The sequence below is a fragment of the Psammomys obesus genome, unplaced genomic scaffold, assembly GCF_907164565.1.
Source record: "Psammomys obesus unplaced genomic scaffold, mPsaObe1.curated_primary_1811, whole genome shotgun sequence".
Lineage (NCBI taxonomy): Eukaryota > Metazoa > Chordata > Mammalia > Rodentia > Muridae > Psammomys > Psammomys obesus.
In genome coordinates, this window is record NW_026589137.1 from 8,719,751 (window position 1) to 8,740,908 (window position 21,158).

A 21,158-nucleotide genomic window follows, 5' to 3' on the forward strand; every position below is an offset into this window, starting at 1 on the left:
TTGAAACCAAGGTTTTGTGCATGCTAGACAAGTACCCCACTAACTCAGTTGTGACCCCAGATCCTCTTGGTTTCTTTATTACCCAAATACAGACTAAGCCCCCAAGGAGATATTTTCAAGTTGGAAGAATGTTTTAATTCATTGATCAGGTTTTATGTATTTCTCTTGGTGCACTCCCAGCTACATAAAGAACTCTGCACATTCCACCAAACACTAGTTTTATCAAAGATCTTTTTGTCATTAACAATGCCTTCCCAAGCCTCAAATTCCTCATTTATAGGATTTCTTTTTTCTGACAATACCTAATTCTTCCTACCTTCCTGGACATAGAAGAAATTGAATTAATCATCTCTGCCCTTTATTCCTCTAAAGCCTTAAATGCACAGGAAGTCAATACCATTTGTGATAGTCTTTTCTTTTTGCCATTATTTAGTTTATTTAGTTGCATGGTCTTCAAAGTGATTCCTTGTCTTTGGTCTTTCAAATCAATATTTCAGAAGTCTCAACATTTCAATTAAAGCTACACATATAATACCATGAACTGTTACAGACTTTAAGATCTGCTAAACTCAGGTCCAGAAAGCCAGGAACAACATCCTCTACTTCTTTGTCCCCCTGTTCTGTTATATAGAACTAGACACATTGTGGTAACATAAATTTTAGAGCTGAGCTCAACAGTTGCACTACCTGGTTTGAATTTTGGCTCTACTACTGAAAACTGCATGATCTTAGGGGTGTCCATTAGCCTCTCTCAGCTTTGTCCCATGGAAAGACTATTTACCAACCAGGGTCATTGTTAATATTAAATAACTAAATATGAGTAAAGTGTTTTAAAAAGTGCCCAGAACACAGCAATCTACAAACATGAACTTCTTGGATAAGAAGCCACAAAAGAATGAAAAATTCAGTTTCTGAATTACCAATAGATGCTCCTTCATGCTCCTAAACTATAACCCTGCCTCTCTGTGTTTCTCATTTCTTGTGTGTAGGTTCCCACTCTGATGATGGACACACAGTTTTCTGAGTTCACACCAGATATCACTCCCATCATGTTAGCTGCCCACACCAACAACTATGAAATAATCAAACTGCTTGTCCAAAAGAGGGTCACTATCCCTCGGCCCCACCAGATCCGCTGCAACTGTGTGGAGTGTGTGTCCAGTTCAGAGGTGGACAGCCTGCGTCATTCAAGGTCCCGACTGAACATCTACAAGGCTCTGGCAAGCCCCTCACTCATTGCCTTATCAAGTGAGGACCCCATCCTCACTGCCTTCAGGCTGGGTTGGGAACTCAAGGAGCTAAGCAAGGTGGAAAATGAGTTCAAGGCTGAGTATGAAGAGCTCTCCCAGCAATGTAAGCTCTTTGCCAAGGACCTGCTAGACCAAGCTCGAAGCTCCCGAGAGCTGGAGATCATCCTCAACCATCGAGATGACCACAGTGAAGAACTTGACCCACAGAAGTACCATGACCTGGCCAAGCTGAAGGTGGCAATCAAATATCACCAGAAAGAGGTAAGCTGAGATCATCTGTTTCATGAGAGCTTAAAGCTCTCATTTTCCACTGCATCAAAGCAAGACTCAGTATTTTACTACCACTTAAGACTTCAAACATGTATGTGGTTGGATAGACCTCAAAAACAGTTAGATCCTTTCAGCAGAGATGCAGACAGCCTCTGTATATTTCTTTTGTCACCAAAAGGGTACCTTGAAGGGAAAAGCATTTTATCATTCAAGAAATACTTGTCAAGTACTGTTCTCAGTGTTTGGAATACAAAAGATAAACACCAGTCCTCTTTGTTTGGAGATGTTCTGGAGATTTAACTTTAGTGTATTTGGATACATAAAATTTATAAAGATTTTTATATTATGCTATAATATGAATCCACTTGATCACTGATTATTTTACCGTTACAAACCTCTCTGTATATGCAGCTAATTTCTATTTGGGACAAAAATAAATGAAATCTAACTCTATTTCACTATATTATTTGTGACAAGTGAGTTTAACATTTGCATAATGAACAAACCCCTCAAATTCATTGGGGCTGGAGAGATGGCTAAACACACTTACAGCTCTTACAGAGAACCCAGGTTTGGTTCCCAGTGCCCACATGGTGACCCATACTACATAACTACAGTTCTAGGAGCTCCAATTCTCTCTTCTGACCTCTGTGGCATCCAGGCCCATGTGTGGTGCACATTCATACATGCAGGAAAAACACCCCCACACAGAAAAAAATACAAATCATTCAAAAAATTTAAGATAAAGGCATATAGTTTATGTGTGTTAACAAACTGAGGAGAGAAACTTACTAATTTTTATTTGTGATTCTTATATCTGTTTCCTTTTCCTTAAATTTGGTAGTGGTGGCAGAGGGAAATGGGGGGGCTGTTGCACATCCACGTGCATTTGTGGAGTTGTTCTGGCTGGCCTTAGACACCTAAGTACTGAGTTCACAGTCATAACCCACCACTTCTGGCTCAGTAGTTCCTTATTTTTTTATTTTTGCACCTTGTTATTGTTCCTTTCTCTTCTACACATTTAATAGCATTTCTATGTGTGCATCTGAGTGTCTGAGTTTGTGCACACTCATGTGTATGACATATAATGTATATGCTCCTGTGTGTATAGGCATAGTCACCCACTCATATACTCAGGGATCAGAGAAGACAAGGAGTGTTCTACTCTATGAGTATCTGCTTTATTCTTTTGAGATAGGGTCTTCTGTTGAACCTCAAGCAAGGCTGGTGGCCAAGAAACTTCTAGTAATCCTGCCTGTCATATCCTACCCTCTACACATAGCACTGGAGTTATGGTGCCCAGCTTCTTACATGGGCTGGGGGGATTTGAACTCATGTCCTTCTATTCACACAGTAAGTGCTCCTATAAGATGAGCCACCTCCCCATTCTAATTATGAGTTTAAGTGGGTCCTATGGCATGATCTGTCAAGAACCCATCAAAAAGTTGGAGATGTTCTTAAAAGATAGTTTTCCCAATGAGCTTAAGACCCTGAAGAAGGCTGATGAAGGAATGGGGGAAAACAGCAGATATCAAAGGTATTGATGAAAGAGAAACAACTTATACAAGAGAATGGGAGAAGCACTCAAAAAGGAAAGACTGTATAAGCAGTCAGCTGGTCATGGTGGTGAATGCCTGTAACTACAATTCCAAACTTTTATTGCTATAACCACACTTCTCCTTTTGCGGAATGCAGATGAGACAGCATTTCATTTAAGTATGAATCTCTGTATTTTTATTTTATTTGATACAAGATCATGGAGGACTATCTTGAAAATGAAAACAGATTCTGAGCTTGAATTATTGAACAATGTTACTACTGTCAAAACTTAGGGGACCATTGGAGTTAATGTAGTTTACATGGTAAAAAACCTATGAGCCTATGTGAGACAGAGAATGCTAAGACTTGAAGGTGAATTGTGCCCTACAGGATCCTGTTTTGGGTCCTTCGACCCCAGTTTGTGGGATTATTTGAAAGGGTTTATAGCCTTTAGATAATGGGACCTGGGTATCAAACATAGGTCTCTAGGAGCAGGCCTTAGTTATATTTACCACTCATCTTGCCATGACCACTGCTTCCTCGTCCCCAGGCATGTGAGTACACAACAGCATAGACAGAGCTGCTATTATCATCATGCCTTTCTTATTCTGGTTAACAGCCATCCTCAGAAACCATAAGCCAATATAAAATTTTTCTCCCTTAAGATATTGATATCGGGTGTTTTGAAACAGCAGAGGAAGAAGCTAGTAGAGCATTGCCCTCAGGGTCAAAATCTTAGCTTAAAGTGGAAGCTAATTCACTATTCTCTAAAGGGCTTTTTCACTGTAGTTTTCCTCTTAAGTATTCCTGCGAGGATTCAAATAGGCTCTTCAAAAGAATTTGATTTGGTGAAAAGCTATGCTCTAAAGAATTAAACAGAAACCAATTCCAAATTATAATTTTTACATTAAAAATAGAATGGGGAGGTTGTTTTCTCCTCGAAACAGGTGCAAACTATTGAATAGTCCTTACATGTCAATTCAACCTTCAGGCATTTTCATACTGACATTTGTTGTTATGGAATGACTTCTGAAATGTCACAATTTCATGTATTCTAGCCCATTGTCAGACGCACCAAAGAATTAAAATTGTATTATTTCATTTGTTCCTTTGTACCATTAAAAGTAAGCAGCAAAGATGTGATCGTCATTTTATAGATGTTCATAGACTTCTCAGACCATTTGACAAGACAGTAGACAATTAGGCTCTTGGTGCAACATTCTTATTGGTTCTACTCCATGACCTTCTGCTGAACAGAGTACTTTTCTGGCAGTTTGGTAGCCTATAAATTTACTTGTAGGTAATTGAAGGTGACTATAAGTTGTTTAGTTTGTAAATCAAAGTTTATTAGTCAAAATCTCTTTAAAAAGCAATTAAGAAGTTGGGAACAATAGTCAATGAAGATCATAAGTGATTATAACCTAATAACTTGAAGAAATCATTATATGTAAGGATGCAGGGATGCAGTTCAGCCGCTTCAGCTAAAGCACAAACATTTGTACTACCTACTTTAGTGCCATCTGCCAGTCTATGTCTCTTGATTTAACACCTTTAAGTTTGTCTCAGAATATAGAGCCTTGTTCCTTCTCTATTTCTCTATGCCATACAAAATCTGACCTTGACATTAACCTAAAGACCCCCCTTTCCAAAAGAAGATACTTGAATAATGGGCTAGCCTCTCACTCCATTCTCCTGGAGGAGATTCAACATCTCACACAAGTGACATCCAATAAACATATTATTAGTATTTCTGCTTTGAATTTAACTCTCTATCTACTTAATCTATGTCAATTACCAACTAGCTACTTCTATCAATACCTTAGGGTTGGATAATTTTCATAAGACACAGATGAACTAACTCACCTAGGAAGTAACCGTATCTCATACAACTGTGTCAACACTTAGCAATTTAAAATGTTCTTTCTACTAAAAATACCTTCCCCACTAGCTCTTATTCTTAAGTGTTTTCTTACTGTTAAGCTTGTTGCTTATCACTTTTAACTCCACTTCTAATCCCGTTCCATAGAGCAAGCACACTTGATTCAACAGTCCATTTCTTGAAAAAGTTACATCTTAACACTTCTTAACACTTGCATATAATTATACAATCAAGGCAAATAGTGAAATGCAAGAGGCTAAGCAGACCCACATATTATGCGCTTGCAGCATCTTCTTGTTCTGACGTTGAAGAATAACACTGTCCTTTGCTTTACAGAAGCTTTTCAGTTTCATGAGGTCCCATTTATTGATTGTTGATCCTGGAGCCTGTGATGCTGGTGTTCTGTTCAGGAAGTTGTCTCTTGTGCCAATGAGTTCAAGGCTCTTCCCCACTTTTTCTTCTAACAGGTTTAGTGTGTCTGGTTTTATATTGAAGTCTTTGATCCATTTGGACTTTAGTTTTGTGCAAGGTGATAACTATGGATCTATTTGCATTTTTCTACATGTATGTATCCAGTTAGACCATCACCATTGGTTGAAGATGATATCTTTTCACCATTGTGTGGTTTTGTCTTCTTTGTCAAAAATCAGGTGTCCATAAGTTTGTGGGTTTGTTTCTGAGTCTTCTATTCGATTCCATTGACCCACCAGCCTGTTTCTATGCCAGTACCATGCAGTTGCTTTATAGTACAGCTTAAGATCAGGGATGGGGATACCTCCAGAAAGGAGGGAACAGCCTTTACCAGGCCACAGACAATGCAGCCAGTCCTGATGAGACCTGAGCTAGGGACAGATGAAAGGGGAGGAGGATCTCAGCTATCAGTGGACTGGGGGAGTGGCATGGGAGGAGAAGAGGGATGGAGAGTGAGAGTGGGAGTGGATGAGGGAGGGGCTACAGTTGGGATACAAAGTGAATAAACTGAAATTAATAAAAAATAAATAAATTTTTAAAAAAGAATAACACTGTCCTTTACTGTTCAGTCTTGCCTAAGGCTTGGTCTTGTTGAAAATTCTAGAATGGACTTTCAGGTTTCTCTTGTTATAATCTGTTTGAGTTAATTGGTAGTCTATGCTATCTAAAACACTAACAGTTTTAACAAAATCTTACTAATTTATTATGGAATAATCATAAAACCCATATTTTAGAGTTCTACTTGGATTACTTTCTATCGTTTAGTGTGTCTATCATGATTGCAGAGCGTCATTTGTTCTTTCTCATGTAAATCCCTCACCAAATAGAATTTATAATAGACAGGTAGCTTCTCTCTGAATATCATTCCTGCTTTTGTTCAATTGTTTATAATTTTAGTTTTATTTTGACAGAATATTATACCCCATTTTCTACAGTTCAAATTTCCATGGTGGCAGTATGCATTTTGCATAGTTGTTCCTAAGCCCTTACTTAAAGTGTCAATCTAGATCATGCTTTTTAGCTTTCACATAGTTTTATTGTTATTATTTTTGGTAAATGTTAAATTGAATGTGGAGATAATCTTAACTGTTTTGCTAGTTATAATAATTAATATTCATTAACATTTCTTACTTGCTTGGAAAATAAACTATTTTTTTTCTTTCTCCAATTGGTTTAGGTTAATTTTCAGCGCATCGGCTATTTGCTGCTTTGTCTGTACTTGCATACTTTGAATCTTTTCTATATTGGGAAAATAGGATTCAATTTGCTTTTTAAAGCTATCATAACAATTGTCTTACAGTACACTGCCTACTATAATGTGTAATTAGCCATAGGAATTACATTTACACACAATTTTCAAGTGTTCTATTTGTATTTTGTCATGTATCTATCATGTTGGTGAGCTCTGAGACCATTTGTACTAAGATTAATAGTAATCTTTTTAACTATGATGTGTTTTAGGAATCTACATAAGTTGGTAAGAAGGCCATAATGTTTGTCCAGAGAAGTCAAGGGATTGGATGGTATAGCTTGGTCTAATCAGTGAATTTCTTGCACATGTGGAAGATTATTGTGCCTCAATACCAATCTACATCCTAATAACAAATATTGCTGGTTAAGGTTGTAACAGTCATACTTCATGAAGACCCATAACAATTTTGCTTAAACTCAGTTATGCACAAGAAGATATGCACAGCCCAGTTCCCAATGTTGACCATCATCTCCAGGTTGATGACTTAAGTGCTTCATTTCCCATTGATAAAGTCTTTGTAGAGCCCTGTCTTGTCATTCTAGAACCTCTTTCCTTGGTTTTTGTTACAGCCTTCCTTTTCCATCAGAGGACAATATTGCAAAAGTTTTGCAGCATGCATCAGCATTTGTGTGAGCAGTCTTTCACTGAAACATCTTGTTCCAGAATTCTCAAAGATTTGGTCCCAGTAAACCTGGAAAACTTTTCTGTACATCTCTATTGCATGGTAGATGCTGCAATTTCACAATTATTTACTTTACTCTGCCGTAAGAATCTCTGTCTTTAAGATGTAATGCCCCAATGTTGTAAATATTGAAAATATTCACTGTAATAACATACTGGGGAATACGACCCTTAGAATTTCCATTTATTACAGAGCAGTGACATTGGGTATCAGCATGTGGTAGAGTTCATCAGTTTGACACTCTATTCTTAGGGAGGTTCTTTTCTTTGCTGCTATTTGATCTTATCTTGAAAAATCTTCATAATATGAGTAAGGCCACATTTAACTACATTAACTAAAGCCAGTCTTTTTAAGTAAAACTCTAGAAAAAATATGGTTTTGCCAAAAAAGAAATCAAGGCTTATCTACTCTAAAAGTTTTTAATAATGAAAATAAGCAAAACTAGACTAAAACAATTATTGCTGAATCCTAGAAAATAGAAAATATTTGAGAAAGAAAAATGGTGGTTTTCACATGCTGGATCTTACTCACTTTCTGTATCATCACTTATTTCAAGGAGTATATCCTCATATATGCTGTTCATATCGATCATAGTTTCATCCATATCAAGGATTAGGTCTTCATCTTCTCTGACTGACAGTATTGATTCTAAATCAGAAAGATCAGCAAGATCTGGTAGGAAATCTTCCCCAGGAGGAGGGGCGACTGCTTCCGCCTCTTCTGCTCTAACATTCTGCTGGACAGAGGGAGCTTGTTCCTGTGAGATAAACTGCAACAGCTCCTCTGCTATCCTTATTAACTGGGCTACACAGTCAATAAGTCCTGCAACTAGTGAAGGGATTGACACGGACTCCATGACTCAACCTTCTTCCCAAGAGATCAAATACTGCTCAAAACAAATAAATTATTGATAAATGTGGATCTTGTGGAGCTGATCAACAGTCTCTCTGTTGGCTTAGATGAGAAATGAGACAGGTGGTGTGATTATGATGGTGATCAAGTGTAGAATGAGCCTAGTGGAACTACAAAACTTTCTGTGGATGTTAGATAACCTCTCACAGAATGTCTGCTGTAATCACCACCAGATTGTCACTTCCAAGACGAAACAGCAAATCAGATCTAATAATGGAAAAAGAAAAAGATCAGTATCCTTGTTCCTTTATCCATACGGAAGGTTATAGCTACAGGATACAGTTACCAAGAATAGACCATGATGTTAAGGGAGATCTCTAGCCACTGTTATTCCTTATTACAACCTAATGAGGATCTATTGCCTCTCTTTTCCTTTGGATTTCCCATGATATTTATGTTTGCTCAGGGATTTCAGAATAAAATGAGTATAGGTACTTTGCATATTTCTCCTGAACCTCTCCATTAAGAAGGCTTGTACCATCACTCAGTCTTTAACTGTTTCTGTTAGCATCTTTGACCCATTGCTAGTTATATATAAACTGCTAAATGCTATGGTGTTTTTAATTATTAATTCATTAAAGTTTCCAGTTGTTCTGCATCCTAGAGACAGATGTTGTGGCACAATCAATTGTAAAAGTTGTTCATTTATTCTTTTTAATTAGGCTACACAATCAACAACTCTAACAACTATTAGAGGAACTAACATTGATTCCACATCTCAGTGGTCTTCTCAATAGACAAAATATTAATAAAAACCTATAGCAAATGGTCTTATGGTGATAATGAAGCCTGTGAAACTGGCAATGGTTACTTAGTTGATTTAGATGAGAAATGAGGATGTTAATTTGATTTTGGTAGTGACCAATTATTGTATGAGGCCAGTGGTGCTACAGAACTTGTTAATATTTGGGGATTTTAGGATACTAACCATAAACATAAAACAAATTCACTGCTAACAGAGACATGAATTGATTTTAAAATATCATACTTAATGAAGAAGCTAGATACAATAGAGTATACAATAATTCATACACAATTCTAGAAAATCTATGGCACAAAAAATAAGAGAATAATTGTGTCTAGGGAAGTGAAAAGTAATTAAGAGAGGCAAAAGTGAACTATCTAGAGTGGCATTAATGGTTATATTTTACAGAGTTTAGGGTTATGTGAGAATATGAAATTGCTGAATTTCATTGATTGCTGGTGTTAAAACTTGTTCATTTCACTGTATGACGCCCTTCCTTAAGTAACCAAACAATTAATCCCCTACCTGAAAATATTATGTCACATGAGATGCAATGCCTATAATATTGCAATAAATTCTAAAATTTTTGGAAGGAAGAAGGCCTATTACATATAAAGCACAAAGAAACTAATTTTGCCTTTAGTGTAGCCAACCCTCAAAAATAAAATAACTATTTGAAGTTATGATTAGGAAAACTGAGAATTATTAGGTATTAACTATCTTACTTATGGCTAGCCACATGGTGTGGAAGAGAAGTCATCTTAGGACTAACCTCCAAAGACATCTCTGACATCTTATTCTCCTAAACAGGAACAGAACTGAGAATATTCCTTTCATTTGATGTCCCTAGAAACTGGGTGAATTCTGATGGAGAGAAGTGGACCAATCTCCTATGTAGCCCACACCACTCTCAATTGTTTTAGGGATATGTGAAACTCTCCACATCTGACATGCTGAAATTTTTCTAACTTATTGAAAGCTACTCACCTGTGATAGAGCTAAGTTGGAGAAAAGAGTTGTGGCTGTGCCTAGAAAATGATTTCAGGAGTTCTGCTTTCAATAGGCTGCAAGTGATCCTACGACAACAGAAAATAACCCAGAAAGAGAGAGAAAAGAAACAAGAAAAAATACAAAATTAGTAGGTGTAAGGATATCAGAAAGAGGTGGAGACAAGTATAAAATGCAAAGAGACATCCCTAATGTGAGCTGGCAGGAGCAAGCATTTTCTTTTTGTGGCATTTGCTAATCTGGGCACAAGTTGAAAGACAAAGCATGGTCCAAAGGCAAAAATTCTCTACCAAGGAATGGGAATGTCAGCATAGCTGTTGGTAATTTCAGATGATTAGCATAATGGAAGCTTGAGGTATGCAAGGCTAGTTTTTCTTACCTGAAATTAGTCGAGGTCTAGGCTGGCCCCTGGGCAGGAAATTCTCACAACAGAGATGGGTAGTGCCACAAACACACTGCAAGCCTCTTTCTCAAAATGTAAACTAAATTTTGAAGACAGAGGGAAATAGAGGAATCAATAAACTCAATACTACTTTTGAAGGACACTTTAGCCAAAATTATTTATTTGTATGTATTTATTTATTTATTTATTTATTTATTTATTTATTTATTTATTTATTTATTTATTATGATTTATTCACTTTGTATGCCAGATGTAGCCCCCTCCCTCATCTCCTCCCAGTCCGTCCCTCCCTCCCTCTTCTCCCCCTATGCTCCTCCCCTAGTCCACTGATAAGGGAGGTCCCTCTCCCTTTCTATTTGACTCTAACCTATCAGGTCTCATCAAGGCTGTCTGCATCACCTTCTTCTGTAGCCTGGCAAGGTTGCACCTTCCAGGAGGGAGGTGATCAAAGAGTCAGCCACTGAGTCCATGTCAGAGACAGCCCCTGCTCCCCTTACTAAAAACCCACATAGAGACTGAGCTCCCTATGGGCTACATCTGAGCAGGAGGACTAGGTCCTCTCCATTCATGGTCCTTCATTGGTTCATTGATCTCTGCAGACCCTACTGGGTTCAAATTATTTGGCTCTGTTGCTCTCCTTGTGGAGCTCCTGTCCCCTCCAGGTCTTTCTATTTTCCCTTTCTTGCTTAAGATTCCCTGCACTCTGCCCAAAGTTTGGCTATGAGTCTCAGCATCTGCTTTGATATCCTGCTAGGTAGAATCTTTCAGAGGCCTTCTGTCGTAGGCTCCTGTCCTGTTCCCTGTCTTCTCCCACTTCCCATTTCTATCCTGTTTGCTCTTCTGAATGAGGACTGAGCATCTTCCCTAGGGTCTTGTTGTTTAGCTTCTTTAGGACTAGAGATTTTAGTATGTTTATTCATAATAACCAGAAGCTGGAAACAACCCAGATGTCCCTCAATTGGAGAATGGATACAGAAATTGTGGTACATTTACACAATGGAATACTACTCAGCAATTAAAAACAAGGAAATCATGAAATTTGCAGGGAAATGGTGGGAACTAGAAAAGATCATCCTGAGTGAGGTTTCTCAGACACACATGGTATATACTCACTCATAAGTGGATATTAGACATACAATATAGCCAAATTTATTCTACAACATATAAAGAGACAGACCTCTTAAGGAACAACATTGGGAAATGTATACTACCAGATATCAAGCCTTAAACACAGAAAGGAAAACATTGCACATTTTTTTCTCCTATGTGGAAGCTAAAAATTGTCAATAGAATGTATAACACTAGCTGGGCATGGTAGCACATGCATTTAATCCCAGCACTTTGGGAGGCAAATGTAGGTAGATCACTGTGAGTTCGAGGCCAGGTGGTCTACAAAGGGCAAGGCTACACAGAGAAAACCTGTCTCAAACAACAAACAAAAACAGGAAGGAAACTGGGAATGGTCACAGGGAAGGGGCATAAAAGGAGGTTAGATAATGGCAATCAAAACAAAGCTAGACTGAAGGAATATGTATGTTCTGGATTTCTATGGCAGAGTAGGTTCATTACAATAAGCTGCATATTTTCTGATTAACTAGATCAGAGTAACTCAAATGTTCCAATTTTGAAGAAAAGACAAATCCTAAAAAAGTCATGTTAATTACCCTATTTCCATTAGTGCATGTCAGTCCAGCAATGATAACTTATGCCTCTAATCCCAGCACTCAGGAGGGAGAGGCAAGCAGAACTCTGTGAGTTTGAGGCCAGGCTAGTCTACAGAGTGAATTCCGGGACAGTCAGAGCTACAAAGAGAAACCCTGTCTCAAAAAACCAAAGAAAAGAAAAAAAAAGTTATCAGTGCATGTTTATGTGCATACAGAAATATTATGTTGTATACACATACAGAAGTATTATGCTATACATCTATCTATGTACACTACATGTTAATAAAAATTAAATTAAAAAAATAAATAAAAAATAAAAATATCAAGGCTGAACTTATGGCTACAGAGGTTAAGATCACATAGTACTGATACATGGACAGAAAAACCAAAGAAACCATGACCATGGTCATACATCAAATGCTAAAAACTAGTTTGAAATTGACTTAAACCTGAAAGATGAAATAAATATGTAGCTCAAACCATAAGAAAAAAAAAAACTTTCGTGATCTTAGGAAAGCAAGAATTTATCACATATACTCCAAATTAGCTAAGAGCACTCATCTATCAAAAGATACCTTAAGAGAGTAAAAAGGTCAATTATAAGGTAGGAAAAGAGTCAGAGAGCATTCCCAATAGAACGTTTATACCTACTCTGGGCATATATTTTTAACCCCTACAAATCAATTAATGTAAGACAATGTAAATATCAAAACAAAAACAAAATAAATTACTACTTCATAGAAGAGGATATTTACATGATCCATCAGTACACAGTTAAGCATTTGTCACTATTACTCATCAGAGAAATGGAAATTCAGTCCATGCAGAGATATAGCAAGTCCCACAAGAATAGATACGTCGAAAGGACCAATCATCAGAAGCACAGAACAATGGGGTCACTGGAACTTATACAGAGTTGCAGGTGAATGTGTTGGCTTGTACCATTACTTTGAAAAACTACCGGACAGTATAGACTAAAGCTAAGTCTACCTCTGTCTCATGAACCTGTAGTTTCACTACTCAGTACATAACCAAATCAGAGTGTCACTATCTACCGGAACACATATAAAACAAATGTCAAAAGAAGCCAGACTGTAACAATATAGCATACCTCCCATCATTTCATTTAAACAAAGTTTAGAACTATTAGTGCTGACAGCACTGTTTGACCAGCCTGTCATTAATGCGAAGGAAATGAAGCTTAACTATTCAGAGAAGGGTTCATTGCCTGGTGTAGATCGCTACTTCATATCCAAAAGGCAAGAGGTCCTGATCATCAGACTGTTTTTAACTGAGCTGCCTCTATAAGTAGCTAAAAAAAAAAAAGATAGCCAGAGTAAAGGCAATGCCACCTAACTGATAACTTGAATCTTTGCATCTCTGTCTCACTTTTTTTGACATGACTAATGAAAAGCCACCACTTCCTTGTAACTGAAAGTCTTTGCCTGCTATTTGGGACTTCTTCCATCTGAAAAGCTGGGCATAAATATCTACCAGTGGGGGGGGGGGGGGGAAAAAAAAACAAAAACAAACAAACAAAAAAAAAAAACAAAGAACTGAAATCTGCTGGGTCTGGGTTTAGAGTTGAGAACCTTCCCTGCTGTAGGCAAAGTAAATCACTTCATATCCCAGGGGAACAGAGGTCGTTACATGGGAATAATTCAAATATGCCTTTGGGGAGTCACCGATGCCAGTTCTGTATTCACAAACAGGCTTTGCATGTGTGTGTGTGTGTGTGTGTGTGTGTATGTGTGTGTTCTCCCTTTTTCTAAGTGCTGCAGTGCCACTGAATACAAGCATTTCGTTTCAATTCTTAAACAAACAGCATTTATGTTGATGGTTCCTCAGCTGGTGGTGGGATTGCATCTCCCTTCCCTCTGGGCTGGGATTTTGTCTGAGGTCTGTGAAGGTCTTATGGCAGCACAAGTAAATAAATAACCTCAAAGTTGGGTGGGAAAGAATAAGAGGCTCTTGAGTGTGGGTAGGGAAGCAGCTGGGAGGGTGAATACATTCAAAGTACATTCTCTGAAACTATCAAAAAATTAATAAGAATTATTTTAAAAAATACTTCTGAACACATATAACTTCTCTTTGCCCTCCCCACATCCAGAAAAACATCAAGAAGACCTACTCCATCATTTTGATACAGTATCTCCCTGGGGAGATATAATGAAAGTAATAAACAGAATTTACCTTTATACTTATTTTTCCCTTATGCCTAATTTTTAAATTTAGAAATTGTTGCCTTTATAAACAACTGCATGCAATAAGGCACTTATCTGTTATAGGACCTGACATTTGAAGCATTCATGAATCACTTTTAATTTATTAAGAAAAAGGGAAAGAACTGTGCCGTTGGAGAGCTGAACATGCCTTGTCTTAAATATGTGTGTATGTGTATGTGTGTGTGTGTGTGTGTGTGTGTGTGTATGTGTGTGTGTGTGTGTGTGTGTGTGTGTGTGTGTGTGTGTGTAGAGATACATAGACAAATAGAGAGAAAATTCAAGACAGAAAACAAAATAAGGTGGAGTAGGGATATGCCATCATAGTCGATTTAAAGCATGTTCTTCTGAACTTCTTTCCTCTTTCTAGTTTGTTCATTGCTGTAGAGATGATCTTAGACTCTTGCTCACCCTCCAGAAAAACAACATAGTCACTGCAGGGAAAAATAATTTGAAAATATCTTTTAGATATTTTCTTATACAGACACAATGTTTTTCAGAACACTTTTCAACCATGGGGTCAGCTACCCTGTCTTGGCTTGGGAAAACAGAAGCAGATGCTTAGCTGCTACAGGAGTCTTCAGAAAGCCTAGGAAGAAGATATAATACTTCCAGAAATGGTTTGGGCCTTCAAATAGTACCGAGGGCAGAAAAAAAGGCCGAAAATGAGGAAAATAAAAATAGAACTGAGCATGATAAGAAAAAGTGGTTCTGTTCCTAATTCCTCCCTCAGCTTTCTGAAATGGAAACTGAAAAGTTGTATGGGATTTTGATGGAAAAAAAAATAGTCTCTTTCAGACTTACATTTTCATCCTAACTTTAGTAAATGAAATGTTTCTCTAAGCTACATTTGCCTTAATTTTCTTACCTGTAGAATAAAGATGACAGGAAATTTGCATAAGTTATTTCATGAGAGAATTTAGAATGGCTCCCCCTTTATAGGAAGAGCCTTATAAATACTAGCTGCTTGACTATGCTAGAGGAATTCCAGGATCCAGGAATGTGTCGTACTTCCTAGCCACTACTAGTGACTCCTGGAAGGTGACGGAGAAGATTGCGGTAGGCTTAGCAAAAACTGGAAAGAAAGGAAGAGGGGTATGATTCATCTCACAACTAAAAACAGCTTCAGATAACAACTTTAGACTTGATGAAGATATAATGGAGATGGAGGTGCACTCTCTAGATAATGAAGGCCTCTTACCATCTGTCTACCATAAATTCATCAAAACTAGTCCGGACTTTCAAATATTCCTATGTGGCTTGTTTAAGAGACAAGAGGAAAGGGTACGTGTCTTCCCATCCCAGCCTGGTTTTTTTTTTTTTTTTTTTTTTTCTGAACTTTAAGAATACATATGACAAGTACAGGACTGAATCCTGAATTTCTGGCCTTTTTTTTCCTTTCCAAATGCCAGCTGACCAAGAAAGACCTCATTCATCAATTTCACCAACAGGAATAATCAAAGAGAATACAGTCTTCCTCTCTGCTTAAAAATCTACTTAACCACCTGCACCCCCAAATGTACCTTTCTGGTTTTAGAGGTTTCAGAAATTATTCCATAACTCGGCTCAGTAGCTCATCTCAGGGATTTAGTTTCTTCCTTCTGAGAACCATATCTTCAAAAACATTCATATACATGAACATACAACCATCCTATCTGACAAAGATTTTTATGGCACAATGGAGGGAATAGAAACCCAACATATTTCACATCACAGATCTTCAGATTGTTGTGAGGTCGATAGGTTAACACGGGGTTGGGGGCTATATTTATTTAAGAAAATCTACATACGCCAAACAAATCAAGGTGCATAGCTGGGATGTGGTAAAAACTGGAGCCTGATTTGCTGCTCTTTCTGTAGTTTCCACCTGCAAACTCCCTAATCCTTCAGAAAAAGTCTTCTAAATTCCTTGTCAGGACAGATACATACCCTGTGCATACCGTTACTCAGTGCTTCAAAACCTAATAACATAGTTCACTTATCTATTGGAATAAAATGGTATATGGACCCTAAAATGGTATATGGACCTATATGTAGAACTGCCAAGTGAATATCCAGAATGACGATTCACATCAACATTCTCTCCAAGAAAAAAAATACTACAATATGAATACCTAGGCTGTCCAGTGGAATGAATCAGTTGTTTTTTTGTTTTTTTTTTTTTTGTTTGTTTTGTTTTCCAAGCCAACCTGCTTTCCTCGCATATGATACATTACACCGAACACTTCTCTGCAGGCACATGATAACACAAATGAGAAAATTTCAGTACAAGTAAGTATTTCTAACCTAAAGGAAATCCTGATGGTCTCTTCCACTGTGCCACTAACAGGCTATGTTAAAAGCTTTTCCCCATTGCCACTGCTACACAAGAAGAGTGGAAACTGTCCTCTTAAATGTACCACTGAAGGGGAAGCTGGTATTTACTTGGCAGGAAGAGAAAAGGATACTTCATGCTTGGCATGAATCTAATTGGCAGATAATCCAAACGCTGCTACATTCTGCAGGGGTGGCAACTATTTTGTCCTCAGGATGATATAGTGGAAGATACAGCTCTATTTAGGAAGACTTTTTAATAGAAATGCCTGCCACCTCTGGTAAGCTTGCAAGAAGTAGCAGAAATGGCACAGACAGGAAAAGGCAAGCCAAGTCTTCAGTACCTTCTGGCAGCTAAAGCCATGCTATCAAAGCAGAACGACTGGATCTTTTTCTTGTGCCCTAGAATTCAGGGAGGTATACAGTAACTACTCCAAGAATTATTGAAGTAGGCTAGATTTGTCTTCTGAGTCCCTTCCCAAATCACAGGAAATCAAATGGCTGAAGTTAAACCACTGCTACATCAGCTCTGATGGCCATAGTGGAACAGCAAAGAGTTTCGCATAGAAACTTCACACTGAAAGCAGTAGTGTCAACCTAAATACAAACTGGTAAGTGCTTGCTAGACTCAGATGAAACATCACTGAGCCATAAAGGCCTGGAAACCTCTGTTACACAGACATGTGAGAAGCATTTGACACTGGCAGAGAAGAACGGGTAGAGGAAAGAGACGTTTTCAAGGAAGTAGAGTCAGGCGGAAAAGAGCAATTATTAGATTTCTTTCAAGCACTATTTGTACTTCTCATTGTCAAGCATGATTTCACTTGCCACCTGGAACAGAAAGACCTGGAGACATAGCGGGGGTGGGGGGATGAGTTGTTGCCCTTAACAACATGGCCACAAAAGCTTAAGCCTTCCAGCTTTAAAATATGCCTTTAGAAACAAAAGGCGTCCTACCATATAAGCTTCAATAAACTGTCAATCACTTGCTTACCACATCATGTGGCTTTAGGGTATAAAATGAGAACACAAACTGGACGTGGCGTGGAGGCAGTTCTGGAAAGACCCTGACTTCGGTTCACTGGTGAAGACAGATCCTCCCTTCCCCTCTCATTGCTGTCACAGTGCTCATTCCAGAAAGATTCCCACGACACCTTCTGGAGATTGCTAGCCCTGCTCAGGGACTAACAAAGTTTTCACAAGATCTCCACTGAGACTGAGACCTGGGTGGGATTAAAGTGGGTTCCAAGTAGCCTAAAGTATGTTTACGTCCTAGTCAAACTTGAATAGGCCTGGCTAGGGCTTTAAATATCTTTGGTTCTGATTAGACCTAAGTTGAACCCTGACAAAGTTTCAGCTTGAGTCTGCTTGGACCTTAACTGAACTGATGACGCTTCCTCTGCCCTGAGTATACCTCAGTGGCCTGACCAATGGCCTGATCAGATCCTCAGTGACCTGACTAGGCATTAATGTGCTTAACTCGCCTTTAAAATTGTCTTTAAAATTTTAGCAAGACTGTGACAAGGCTTAATATAAACTGGGTTTCTAATTAGATTTTAGCTTCATCCTTACAGAGATAGTCAGTGGGCTTTAGCCCTGGCTAAGCTTTAACTGGGCTGTCAAGGTTTTAACTGGGCCAGAATAATGTTACAATTTAGCATAACTTAGTAAGGCCTTTATCAAGATGGATAATCTTGAAGCAACCTTAAGATTTAGGTGTACCTTAAAAAGAGATTTACATAGGACTTCTGTTCTGACTATATTTTCACGGTAGTCATGCATGTGGGCCCTGTCATAAATAATTTGTCTAAAATGTAACCTCTGGCCTTTAACCAGTCTCAAATGATGCAAACAGTACTAGGATTTGGCTACATGTACATTAAATAATCCTTCAGCCAGCCTGGACAGGAACTAAACTAGACTTTGTCTTTATCTGAAGCTACCCAAAACTCAACACATCAAAAGTTGATACATAAAAATAATATAACCCAGTCTGAAACCAAACTAGTTTGCTTTTAACTAGAATGAAGCTTTGACTATACCCTCATAGGACTCTGATGCATCTCAACAGGGCTGACTCCCTGCTAGATGCTGTGACTACTTTAGAAGTATGTTTAGGATCTTGACGGTGCCTCCGTGGAGTTGACATGATTTCAACCAAGCTAACTAGTACTTAAGTAAACAAATGTTCTGCAAAGGTCTTCTTTTTATTCAAATTTATTTATTTTGTTTTTTAAATTTTTCTAGCAATTTATTCATTATATGTCCTGATTGAATTCCCCTCCTTCAACTCCTCCCAGTCTCACCCTCCCTCCCTCTTTCTCCCTATCACCTTGCCCTAGTCCACTGAAAGAGGGAGTTCTCCTCCCCTGTCATTTCCCTATAGCTTATCAAGTCTCATCAGGACTGCCTGGATCCTCTTCCTCTGTGGCCTGATGAGGCCACATGGCCAGGGGAAAGTGATCAAAGAGCAAGCAGTTGAGTTCATGTCAGAGGCAGTTATCAGTAGTATAGTGGTGAGCATAGCTGCCTTCCTGCCATGATCTTAACTGAGATCACTAGGCCTGATCCAAGATTTGGGCTCTCAGTAGGCTTTAACTAAAGTTCTGGCCAGGCTTCACCTGGGCCCAGTTATTAATTAGGCTTTAAGTAAAATCTAACATTTAACTATGCTGAACTTCTGCCTAGAAGTTAGCGAGGCTTAATTACAGTGTAGCTACACTTATGCCCTGGTGAAATCTAAAGTAAACTCAATAACACTGTGTCATTTCTAAGACTTTCTAGGACATAATTAAGTTAAAACTAGAAATTAACTAGGCTCTACCTTAGACTAAACTAAGCTTCATCCCTGCCTATGTCATAACTGGCTCCAATTATATTTAAACTAGGCTTAAGTATCAGCTAGGTTCCAAGTAGGTCCCCAATTGACAAGTCATTATATCGAGGCCCTGTCTATAACTTAAATAAATGTAATTATATCTTAGCAATCCCTACATTCAGGTTATGCCTTAACTAATACCTGACTATACCTGAACTAGTGCTTAATTGAAATAGGGCTGAGTTATGCTCAGAAACAGGCAATATTTTAACTATGCTCTAACTTGTAACTAAAATGAAGCCTAGTATAAAACTCAACAAGATTTGCTTATAGCTCAATGAGGCTTAGTCCCTAGATAATCTTAAATAAGCCCTTAAGAGAACTAACCTCTGAGATGGCTCAGAGGTTAAGAACACTGGCTTTTTTTCCAGAGGTTCTCAGTTCAATTTCCAACCATATAGTAGCTCATAACCATCAATAATGAAGTCTAGTGCCCTCTTCTGGTACACAGGCACGCATGCTATCAGAATACTGAATACATAATAGATTGATAGATCTTTTTAAACTTTTATTTCTAATTTTTATTTTTTTATATTAATTTCAGTTTATTTACTTTGTATCCCAGCTGTAGCCTCTCCCTTATTCCCTCCCAATCTCACTGATAGGAGAGGTCCTCTTCCGCTTCCATCTGACCCTAGTCTACCAGGTCTCATCAGGACCGGCTGCAATGTCGTCCTCTATGGCCTAGCAAGGCTGCTCCTCCCTCGGTTGGGGGGGGGGAAGGCAAAGAGCTAGCCACTGAATTAATGTCAGAGACGATAGCTAGATCTTTAAAAAAGAAAACTAAACTGTATTTATGAACTCATAAGGCTTTAAGTAAACTCTTAGGAGAAGTAAAGTACATTTTTGAATTTGTAACACTTTACTTACACTATGAATAGCACCTAATAGGTTTACTCACTGGGAGAGAGTTTGCTTGGGTTCCCGCTAGAACTAAATTTGCCTGATGTACTCAAAAGAGCTTATGTCTATTTTAAGCCAAACTAAACGACTTGGGTTGTAACAGAATCCTAATGTAGCGCTAGATCCTGGAAAGGTTTGAACTAAGCTCTAACTAGTACTAGTGAGGCTTTTGCCCTAGCTAGGTCCTAAATGTGTTCTAACTAACTCTTAACTAGGCTTAGTCCCTGCCAAGACCCAGATTCGACTTCATTATATCTGAATTAGGCTGAAGCTCAAGCTATGCCTTAACTAAGATATTAATAAACCACAACCAGACTTACTTCTTGCTTAGAATTTAACTAGTCTCTCTATAACTAAGCCAGGCTTAGACCCTGGCCGGAGCTTAGCTGTGATCTAAAACCTAAACTAGACTTAGGTCCTAGCTAGATATTCTTTGGTCTGTTGAGGCACTGCCTATGCTTCAATAGATTTTATTCTCTATTAACTAGTCTGAGGCACTTTCTGGCTCCTAAATAGCGTCTAACACAACTAAGCAACATTAACATCCTTGCTAGGGTTTGAGTACTCTACACCTTAAACTTCATTATCTTAAGTCTCCAGTAGGGTTTATGTAGACACTGATTAAAGACTGACTAAATTTAGATAAAGGGGCTCTTACTAAGACCAACCTAGTCTTAGAGCCTGAGTTTAACCAAGCGCAATCCAGTAATTATAACTACCTAGGGTTTACCTGAACTCTAAAGAGCTCTTTACATAGCTACCTCACT

At 38.2% G+C, this 21,158-nt stretch overlaps 2 protein-coding genes across 2 annotated transcripts in view; one reads left to right on the forward strand and one right to left on the reverse strand.

The window, feature by feature from the left end:
* Trpc5 (transient receptor potential cation channel subfamily C member 5) overlaps positions 1 to 21,158 on the forward strand; it is a 375,446-nt gene that overhangs the window by 280,903 nt on the left and 73,385 nt on the right. Inside the window, exon 3 of the mRNA XM_055604931.1 lies at positions 990 to 1,511. Within this exon, the coding sequence (XP_055460906.1) occupies positions 990 to 1,511 (522 nt within the window). The remainder of the gene's footprint in view (positions 1 to 989; positions 1,512 to 21,158) is intronic.
* Trpc5os (TRPC5 opposite strand) lies at positions 7,867 to 8,199 on the reverse strand. The gene has a single exon (XM_055605001.1). It carries the CDS (start codon positions 8,197 to 8,199, stop codon positions 7,867 to 7,869), a length of 333 nt encoding a protein of 110 aa, XP_055460976.1.